The sequence below is a fragment of the Panulirus ornatus genome, chromosome 68 (assembly GCF_036320965.1).
Source record: "Panulirus ornatus isolate Po-2019 chromosome 68, ASM3632096v1, whole genome shotgun sequence".
In the NCBI taxonomy this organism is placed as follows: domain Eukaryota; kingdom Metazoa; phylum Arthropoda; class Malacostraca; order Decapoda; family Palinuridae; genus Panulirus; species Panulirus ornatus.
Genome location: NC_092291.1, coordinates 22,168,804 through 22,180,326, shown reverse-complemented (window position 1 = coordinate 22,180,326; position 11,523 = coordinate 22,168,804). Strand labels below are relative to the sequence as shown.

At 43.7% G+C, this 11,523-nt stretch overlaps 1 protein-coding gene across 2 annotated transcripts in view; it reads left to right on the top strand.

Moving 5' to 3' along the window:
* The window catches only part of LOC139747472 (thrombospondin type-1 domain-containing protein 7B-like), a 752,245-nt gene that overhangs the window by 534,989 nt on the left and 205,733 nt on the right, over positions 1-11,523 (top strand). For both annotated transcript variants that reach the window (XM_071659834.1, XM_071659835.1), the window contains 2 exons: positions 3,803-4,535; positions 9,997-10,126. In XM_071659834.1, coding sequence (XP_071515935.1) covers positions 3,803-4,535; positions 9,997-10,126 — 863 coding nt within the window. The remainder of the gene's footprint in view (positions 1-3,802; positions 4,536-9,996; positions 10,127-11,523) is intronic.

Below are 11,523 nucleotides of genomic sequence, written 5' to 3'. Positions count from 1 at the left end.
TCACTCAACACTCTCTCACTTGTATGGTTAAGTGGGAGGACCCATCTTTCTCTCTCACACACACAACTCACACTCACTCCTCTATTGAAAGGAAAGAGGACCTTCGCTCTCGCATTTACCACGAGCGAATGACTCCCTTTCTCCCTCCCTCTCGTAAACCATTACTTGTGGAACGAAGCGAAGACACTTAACGAGAGTTCACAAATGAAAAATCTACGCTTAGAATGACGTCAATTGTTTTACATTCGAGTTTCCTGATTTCCGAGTTTATACTTCTGAGAAACGTGCGACTTGGCTACTAGCTAGGGTTCGGGTACAGTGGTCTTCTAGTCTTAAAGGAAAAGGCCAGAAGAAGGTGCAGGTCTTCAACGATCCTTATAGTAGCTCTTAAGACACAGTCGAAAGAATACGTGCCTGAGGAAAGCCTCCCACTGTCTGATGAAGTCATGCACGCATCACACGACACACATGAAGATATCTCCTATGGTACAAACACAAGTCACTGATGGGGTAATGTTCCTCTTCCCTCATACAGTCCTGCAGGGGCCTTGTTGATGTCTTCTTGGTTGGCCATATAACTTATTCGTTCGTCTTGGTTATCAGTTAAGGTATTTGTTCAATATGGCTGCCAGTTAAGGGAATGGTTCCTCTGGGTCGTCTACATTAAGGTTGTCATTTAAGGGATTTGCTCCTTTGGGTCGTCTAGTTAAGGAACTTTGTTCATCTCGGTTGCCAGTTAAAGAATTTGCTCATCTTGGTTCTCCAGTTAAAGAACTTGTTCATCACTCTAGCCCGTGAGTAATTTGTTCATTTTGGTTGCCACGGACAAAAAAATGTTGATTTTGGATGTCATTTAAAGAAGTTCTTCATCCTAGTTACCAGGTAAGACACTTGTTCGTCCTATTCGTCAATGAAAGAACCTCTTCGTCTTCGTCACCAGCTATTAATGTCAACAAAGGGTAGTCGAACACTCTTTAACAGCAGAAAGGACATAACGAAATTTCAGTATCGTATAAAGACGAAAAAAAAAAGAATATCGGCAGAAGTAGAACGAATGACGAACGGGTATAAGAGATTAAACAAGAGATGATTGAAGTCCTGAAGACAAGCTTAGCCTCGAAAAAGGGCTTTTATTTGTGACTGGAGACTCTGACATGAACAATAGTAACATGCATTTACTTACCAGGTCTCGGGAAACGAGTACCCTTTGCCATATCTCTCTCTCTCTCTCTCTCTCTCTCTCTCTCTCTCTCTCTCTCTCTCTCTCTCTCTCTCTCTCTCTCTCTCTCTCTCTCTCTCTCTCTCTCTCTCTCTCGTGCGATTATAGAGTTAGCCGCCTTAGCTGACAACCTGATATGTATGTGTGTGTGTGTGTGTGTGTGTAGGTGGACCGAGCAACAAAGCCTGCCTCACTGAGGTCTTGTAATGTTATCCACTATCTCTCCTCCGAGGCTGAACATATTATACGTGGTTGACAGCCGAACTTTGAAGAGGGGGATCCCATTACAGTGTTGATGCCGACGCGTCTATGTCCCTTCTCTGAATGCAGCTTTAGGGTAGGTGGTTATATAGCCAGAGAACAGACGTGGAAGGTCAGAAGGTACCAAAAAGCAGTCCCCATCAAGTTAGACGCACGCCTTATGTATGAGTTTCAAACGAAGAGTCCAAGAGTTCTTATGGAGCAATTTGCATCTGTTCGTAAATACAGGCACCTCCTATAGAAGGAGGTCCTGGGTAACGCCAAGACCCTTTCATAGAAATTCTCACGAGCAACTATAAATAAGTGTAGTATTATTGTATACAAATGTTGCTTCAAATATTGACTTCCCAGTCTAGCGTCATTAGTGGCACACTTCACCCAAGTGTCACATGATATTTAGAAAACCTTCCGTATTATCTTATGGGACATATGTCCCTCAGCCGATCCCAGGCAGTAGAGGCCATTTGGATAAACCGTCTATCTCTGACGTATGCGTGTACGTGTTTACAGATACCCTGAGTCTAACGAACCAACGTCGAAAGCCCCTTAACCAATCCATTGCGCCGGTTCTGCGGCGTCCGTAGAGGTGATCTGCACCTTTCCTTACTTATCGACTTTCGCCCTCAGCTGCTGATTAAACGAAACCTCGTTAACCAGTAACCAGTCAGAGATCTATATTAACCGTCAACTCGTTAACGAGTAACCAGTCAGAGATCTACATTAACCCTCACTTCGTTAGCCAGTAACCAGTCAGAGATCTACATTAACCCTCACTTCGTTAACCAGTAACCAGTCAGAGATCTACATTAACCCTCACTTCGTTAACCAGTAACCAGTCAGAGATCTACATTAACCCTCACTTCGTTAACCAGTAACCAGTCAGAGATCTACATTAACCCTCACTTCGTTAACCAGTAACCAGTCAGAGATCTACATTAACCGTCACTTCGTTAACCAGTAACCAGTCAGAGATCTACATTAACCCTCACTTCGTTAACCAGTAACCAGTCAGAGATCTACATTAACCCTCACTTCGTTAACCAGTAACCAGTCAGAGATCTACATTAACCCTCACTTCGTTAACCAGTAACCAGTCAGAGATCTACATTAACCGTCACTTCGTTAACCAGTAACCAGTCAGAGATCTACATTAACCCTCACTTCGTTAACCAGTAACCAGTCAGAGATCTACATTAACCCTCACTTCGTTAACCAGTAACCAGTCAGAGATCTACATTAACCCTCACTTCGTTAACCAGTAACCAGTCAGAGATCTACATTAACCCTCTGGCATCGCCTGTGTACGAAATTCGTTATGTACGTTTAAGAGTAATGACTAAACATGAACTCACAAAAAAAATATTTTTGACTTTTGTTTTACATCAACGTGAACTTTTGTTCCACTACGTGAATTAATGTTGACATCAACATACATAAACGAGTTGGAAATCCAGTCGACTTATATTGACAGAAGTATTGAATGTACTTTCATTCTTTGGCGACTTTGACAACTTTTCTAGTGTATGACAGTCATGCAACAGGTGCGAAAAGGTTTGGCTGGTTCTCGTGATCTAGTAAGATGCTGCAAACGGGACCTTGACCTGTGTTTTTACGTGGGGAATGAGAATGATTCCTATATCCACTCCCCGTTAACATCAATAGATCATCATCTGCTTTTTCCGATACCCATCTTTCCTGTGGGATCACAAATACAATTGAATACTAAAAGACCAGAATATTTACATGTTTTAATGACGGCTCTTATTACAGGTCTGTATATTTCTGTTTTTTTTTTCTTTTTCAAGAGGTATTGACATTACAATCTTTTCCGAGTGATTTGGCACCGCTGTGCCAGAAACAGGTTCTCCATTACGCTAATTCATTTTACAGGCGTAAGGGGACTTGCTACAAGGATCAGTGTAAAAGTTCATTGTTTTTAACTGCTGGGACTTGAGTATGAATCAGTTTTTAGTGTCATTCGAGGCTGTTTCTGTGTACTGGGTGGATAAGATGGGTGTTTCTCAGGCTGTATGAATTGGTGATGATTTCAGATCCTGAATTTTGCTTCTGGTTTGCAAAAGAAAGGATCTTAAGGTCATCATTTTTGTTCCATTTAATCAGATATTTCCAATCTTACGATTATGCAATAAGCCTTACTTCACAGATGTGAGGGAATGTCTCTTCCCGACATCTGTGTTCATTTTCTTTTTTTTTACAAGACTGAGACGATTGATGTGTAAATGAGGATATGTAAACAATGATGATGTCAGAGAGTAGATTCTGCAGCAGCTTTAACACCGTCGTTTGTTCTCTCCCCAACAGATGGTTCATGGCAGGTGGGGTGGTGGTCTCCATGCCAGGTGGGCCAGGATCGCTCCAGGGACGTCGAGGGACTCTGTCAAGGACGCCGCACGAGAAACATCACCTGCGAGGTCCAAGGTGCACCTGCTGCTGCGGACCAGTGTTCGAATCCTCCTCCATCTACGGAGGCATCCTGCGCCACTGCCTGTCCTCAGGACTGTGTGGTAGGCCCTTGGGGCAGCTGGGTCCCCTGTGTGTCCTGCGACGCCTCCCAGAGTCGCACTCGCAGTGTGTTGGTAGCGCCTACACCAGGCGGCCGCCCATGTCCACCCCTGAGTGAGTCGCGGCCGTGCATAGCCGAGTGTCTTCCGTCGGGCGTGTCCCCGGCTCTGTCGGGCGAGAAGGAAGAGCCTCTGGTCCGACTACGGGTCGGGGAGTGGGGGCCTTGTCAGACCTCACTAACGCCCTCTCGCGACGATGTCGAAGAACCCACGAACATCGAGGAGAATTCCATTTTCTTCGCCAAGGACAAGGGCGCCACACTCCCTGAAGTAGGCGACGACGAAGATCTGAGGGAGACTAACAGCATCGGAGAACTCTCACGCATAAGATCAGGAAGGACTCTCGGCGACACACAGCCCACGCAGACCGAGGAATGGGCCTCTGGACATCGAAGTAAGGGCCTTCCACGAGTGGGTCGTCAGGAACGAGAGTTGTCGTGCGTGCACGTCAACGGTACTCGACTCCTCCTCAGGTCAGTCCCATAGTCATGGCTTTTCTAAGACTGGATCACAGTAAGCTTATAGGGTGTCCGTGTGTCCCCAGAGAGAGTAGAACACTGACGAAGTATAATCCTTTAGCCTTTATTAATCTGTGACTTTAATTACTAACTCAATTAGTCAAAAAGGGATGTGATCGAGGAGCTATGTATTGGTGCGGCAGTGGCGAATATTGTGCTGTATATAAAGCTCTCTTTATACATCCCTCATGATCAAATTTCGAAGATAACGACTGGCCGAAGGAATTCTAAGTGGTAGCGATTACATTTCTTTGAATGTAATCAGTTTTGTCAAACATCAGTTGACCTCTTATCCCAAAGTCTTAGATGATTAACACATGTAGATCCTTGTGGAACGAGGTGTGTGTAAAGTGCTTCTTTTCACCCAAGTTCGTAAGTGACTTCAACTCTTATCATGTAATTCACTGAGTGGAGCGCCTTAGTGTGAGAATGTGTAGCCTCCACGTTCGTATCTGCATCCAGGGCAATTTAACGCACCGCCTGCGCTGGTCACTGCTCCGTGTTGAATTATTTACCTCCGTCGGTACAACTCGAACCCAACTTGGCAGAGAATCATTCATTTCCACAATTAAGCAGCAGAACTAGTGCCAGATATATATATATATATATATTCTTTCTTTCTTTCAAACTATTCGCCATTTCCCGCATCAGCGAGGTAGCGTTAAGAACAGAGGACTGGGCCTTTGAGGGAATACCCTCACCTGGCCCAATTCTCTGTTCCTTCTTTTGAAAAAAAAAAAAAAAAAAAAAAAAAAAAAACCGAGAGGGGAGGATTTCCAGCCCCCCGCTCCCTCCCCTTTTAGTCGCCTTCTACGACACGCAGGGAATACGTGGGAAGTATTCTTAATCCCCTATCCCCAGGGATATATATATATATATATATATATATATATATATATATATATATATATATATATATATATATATATATATATCATACTCGAATGCCGCTAATTCACAAGAATAGACAGTGGTAAAATATAGTCTTTTGCGCTGAGATGCAATTTCACGACTTATACACAGAGTATGAATCTGTGTGTGTGTGTGTGTGTGTGTGTGTGTGTGTGTGTGAGTTGCCTACAGGATTATTTATAGTTCCCTGTACTCTTAATCATTTCCATTCCTTTCATACAGTCAGGTATGGAATGCAGTGACTCGACACTTGATCTCTGAGGTGCTTACTTGTCCATGGTGTATATACAGCTGAACTTGATAATCCATAAACATCATAACCCAACCATACGCAGCGAGACATTTCCGGGTTCGCCTCAGTAACCAGGGAGTTTGGCTTTATATGATGATCATTAGGTAACGAAATGGAATTCAGATAACTAGTTACATGAGAACCTTATACGGGTTCTAATGTAACCTGTTAACTGAATTCCATTTCGTTAACTAGGAGGAACTATGCTTCTCCTAGTGAAGACGTGGTCGACCTTACCCATAGCTCGAGGATCATGTATATAAAGACTGCCAACGTCGTATTATCGAAGTCTTTCCACAATCACTCTTGTTAGAAAGTATTTACACCTAGGCTCAACCGTACGAACGTTTTCGTCGAAAGGAAGATGAACTTACAGACAGACAGATGACCAGTGATTGTATGGTGAGATAGGAGGCAGATAGGATGGCCTCAGGACGCCCCTGGGAGCATAACCATCGAAGGAAGAAGAGCTCTAACTCCTCGAGGGAGAGTTGCGTGGTCTGATGGATTCCTGGATCTTTGTGCGTTTCCAGTACTCCTTCAGTGCTTCCCGCTTTAGCGAGGTGGCGTTAGGAACGAACGAAGAATTGCCTCGTTCGCTCACTTCGGCATTCAAGCTGGCATGTATAATGCAGACCCCTTCCACACCCACCCACTCCACCCCAGCTCCACACCTTTATCGTCCATCTCTGTCTCTTATCGTGTAATATTAATCCATCTGTCCGTTTTCTTTGCCTCGTCTTTCCCTTTGTTATAGTGTTATAAAGCCATTACCATTCACGTCACGCAGGCCATGCGTTTCTTGTGTATACGTATATACGTGGGATATCAAGACCAACAGAAGTGAATGCTGTCGTATATATCTCGAACTCTGCTTGTTGTTACGTCCTTGATGCTAGGTTGTGTTGATGACCGTTGTTTGGGTATCTCGTCTTTAGGCTTATCGACTGCCAGGGTTATTAAGGCCACCGACGCCATTTGGTAAACACCATTCGAAGGGGAAAAAGGAAATTGGTCACACCTTCAGTTCAGAGGATAATACCAAGACCCATACACACTGTGTCCTTCTAAGGATCATGAGTTACTGATATACATACGTTAGATTCTATATTCGCTTACGTATTTGCAGCTTGGGGAATAGCGGTGACATTATGTCCAGAGATATATATACATTATTTTTTTCTAAATTGATGTCTAAATCTAAATTGTAAATGATGGAACCGACGTGAAATATGAATGACAGTGGCTGAAGATGTTAATGATGAGAGGCATTTACCACCTGAAGGCATTTCAGACGAATGGGTGAAATGAAGCTTCTCGTTGCTGCGCTTGATGGCTCAAACTCACGATGGTATATCTGGAGGGAAAGCCTTCACCAGCTAACTACATTGCCAGGTCTGGAAATCATTCCAGAATGTATAATCACTTGACTGGGGATGATATGAAGCATATGAGAATAGAGAGAGACAGCTAGCTCAAGAAAGAGGAATATCTGCAGAGTTCAGGTTGCTGGACGACACGAAGCCACACAGCTCAAGGGGGTTTTCGGTACCTTTGGAAATCTTGCGCTGCTTAAATGACTGACTAGATGTTCGCTCAGAGGGTGTTCGTCAGTATCCCTCTGTGTCCTTAGTCTCTGCTGTTTCCTGCCTATCAACTCAACGCCCGTACTCCGTCATCTTGTCTCTGTCTCGCCTTTCTTGTCCCCACACCTCCCGTGCCCTGTCACTTTTATCTCTGTCTCCATCTCTCCTTCTCTGTCTCTTCAACACCCGTTTTTTCTCTGTCAGCCCTGTCTGTATCTCTCTTTGCCAGACCCCTTGCCGTCAGTGCCGATTTGATTTCAAAAGTAACATCGTCACGATAGCCAATTTCAGATTAGCAGACTTCGACAGCTGCGCCACGACTTAGGTAGAAGAAAACTGGATTAGACTATTAAACGTTGGTTGACACAGCTGAGCAGATGTGGAGAAGCTTCAAGCGTGCTGTACTTCCCGCTGAGAGAGAGTCACCATCCCTGAAGCTGCGAAAAGTTGTGGAGAGGGAGGAGCCAGACTGAATGAGTCCAGAACTTAAAGTTTCAATTGAAAGTGAAAGAAAAGCTTGTGTGGTATCGCAGTCAAGTGGTGTTTACCAAGACAGTGGAAAAACCAAAAGATTACAGAGTTGAAGAGGATAATCCGATCCAACAACAAAGACTTTAAAAGAATTTAAGTCTTTTTTTTAGAAGAGCCTAAAAAAAAGTCTTCAATGACATCTAAGTAGTTAATCCGACCTTTATGAGTGTCCCTATATCCCGTTTTTTATATGTATATAATCCAGCACCAGTGCCGCAGTTTGTTTTCACTGCTAGAGAACTTTTTTCCTTCGCTGTGCCCACGGTTGAGCCAGAGGGAGTGGTGGATGTGGAGGTGCCCCCTGTTTTACCATCTTGTTTCTCCCACAATCTAAGCGAAAGTATCACGGTTAACCCCCCATCATGGACCGTCATCAGGTCATCTGTTATCTGTCCTTCCCTTGTGCTCTCATGTATCACTCTCAACGCTCAAGCCTTTCTATCCCTTCCTTCCTGTCTTCCCTCTCCAGTCCCTGCCTCTCAACTCCCACCACCCCAGCAGCTCCTGGATGAGACTCGCTAAAAGCAGGGATTGTTGTGTAGTCTGGCGCATTTCACCTGGAAGTGATGGACACATACCTGGGTGGTGGTCTGCAGACTCGTGCATTGCCTGCCGCGTAAACCAATTACCTTAATCGGTTGTTGTGAAAGATCTAACCAACTTGTTGATCAACTTGCGTATATCCGTGAAATATAACAACTATATAAACAATTTATTTGTTTCCATGCATAGTGCATGGGGATGCATGAATGGAAGGGTGATTAGCTCAGAAATGGAATGTTCTCCTGGTAAGAGATCTGTTTATTTGATCTGGGACTGATGGCCAGTCAGATAGACGGGTGTCATCTGAGAGATCAATGTCAAGGTTTGATTCCAATACAGGCGTGTCCACGACTGTCATTTGTCACGTAAAAGCTATAGCTGTCACAGATTGATAAAGGATGTGTAGTTTATGTTTCTCTCTCCTGTATGAAATATATATAGCCTGTATGATATATATATATATATATATATATATATATATATATATATATATATATATATATGCATATATATAATTTTATCAGTTCAATGAAATTAGACTTTGAAACAGGTAAGTGAATATCATCCAATATTTATTTGATGTCTTGGATGATATATATATATATGTATATATATATATATATATATATATATATATATATATATATATATATATATATATATATATATATATATACTCTTTCTTCTTAACCGAGAATCTCTCTCGCTCCTCCTGAAACACTTGTTTTCATCAATAATTGTTCGCACAGTGTGTGTTCAACTCGACCTTGGATTGGCACAGTTAACAGTGTCCTCTTGTCTCACAAAGGCAGCGTCACACATACTAAAGCAGTCGACGGGGTCATGTGCACTTAACCTTTCCTCGGGGAAATCCTTTACCAAGGGCATACGGACTGTTTTCCTTATTTTCATGGGATCTGAAACCTTCTCTCCGTGTCCTGGAACTGTATTCTTCCAACAGTAATGAAAGATTCTGTATTCTGATTGCTGTATCCCCATTCTGCATGTCCCCATGTTTGTAATGGTACCCCAGCTCTCTCTGATCATCTAAGACGCTTCCTTTTTTGTGCATATGTCCTCACCCTATGTCCCTTCAATGCATCCCAAGCTCGATGTTCTTCCGCCATATCCCAGGTTTCATATCCTTCCAAAATGTCCTTTGATCCATGCCCATCCAGTGTGTCCCAGGGCGAGTGTCCACCTCCACTACGTCTCAGGATCCATCCCCATCCACTATGTCCCGGGCTTATTGTCCTCCTACTATGCCCCAAAATCCATGCCCATCCACTATGTCCCGGGCTTCTCTCCCGTATCATAGTTTCCGTGCCCTTGTCTCTATCTCAGACCCTGTATCCTACCTATTTATCTCAGACTGTGTTCTATTTCCAGGACTCAGGCTCCGTGGACTATGAGGCTCCATAGCATCCATAAGTGTCTCAGGATCCATGTCCTAGCCCCTATGTCCTAGACCACATAACCACATGACCTCACCTCCCCCACGTCTTAGCTCAGGTTTGGTGATTCACGCGTCTCTCGTGGTGTCTGTCCTCAGCGTGTGTCTGACGGGCCGTGGGCGAGTGGCTGAGCGGGTGAGGACCTGCGTCGTGGACCAGGACTGTGTCGTCACCCAATGGTCGTCTTGGTCCACCGTCGTCCCCGGCTGCGTCGCCCCCAGCGGACTGGTAATGTACCCAACCTTCAGTTTCCTTTTCACCTTTCTGTTCATAAGCCAAACCAACGCAAACGTGATTTCTGCAACGTTTTCTGAGACTCGATCCGTCTCTCTCTCCTCCTCCTCTGGATGCTGATCACTCCCTTGCTTCGTGAGACCATTAGGAATTAGCGAGGACAAGTGTGTTTGTTGTGAGTCTGTAGCATCCCCCCCAAACAATTTAGAACCGAGTGTCATGTGACAGACGCTGATAAATGACAGCATGTCACCTCATGACGTCGTCCACGACTGACAACAACAGTGATAACCCTACAGTTCATCTTTTTTTTTTCAGTGATCTATGTGCAGCTGTAAAGAGTAAAGGTTTCTGAATATCATAGGGTAAAGTTTTAAGGTTGTTTAAAGTTTTAAAGTCATTTTTGCTTTAGAGTATGGCCGTCTTGGAGACGCAAGCGGAACGGCAAAATAGGCAGTAAGGGTCGTATGCATTACCGGTGCCCCAGGGGAAATACGAGAGCCGACACCCACCCTCCTAGAGGCACTCCAGATAGAATTATTACGTAAGGAAATCCATTAGTTCCATTACCTCCAGACTTTAGCCCTTGGTAAACTGAGCAAAACGGATAGATAATTTCGTATCTACCTCCAGACTTTAGACCTTGGTACACTGAGCAAAACGGATAGATAATTTCGTATCTAATATGTATTTTATATATAGTATACATTCTTTTATGTATAATGAGGCCTGAGAATCCTACAGATGTGAACTGGTTAACAGTGAAGACTAAAGAATGAGAAATAAGTTCGTCCTCTTTCTCATAGTAGCTGGCGTAAGGTTGAAGTTTGAAATACAGCATTTCCCAAAGGTCTTCAAACATGTATCACTCATTTTACAGGGAAGTTGATGTCAGTAGACGAAGCCGGTATAACATCTCCTGGCAGTACAGACACGTATATACCACCCACCCACACACACACACACACCCATATATACTACCACCTAAAGTCAATTACGGTACACGTCTTCGTGTATCGTGAGTCTAGCCTTGACGTATGTGATTCGTTCCTGACTTGAAAGATATCTCTCGAAAATTGCCACACACACACACACACACACACACACACACACACACAGAGGAAACGAACGAAGACTACTCGTAAATATATCGCATGACGAATGTAAATTTTCATGAAATCTGTCTCACGCGTTGGTCTCGAGTTTTTTGAGGACTGGGAGATCATACAACTTCTCACATTGTTCCTCTCAAAAGCTATTATTAATCTAAGATTTTTGAGAAAAGCGAAATCAGAGTATTTCTTCCCTGTTTATCATACCTCGTATTCCTTGGTCTTGTAGGTTTATGTTCCACAGACCAGTATGCATGTGTGTGTGTGTATGTGTGTGTG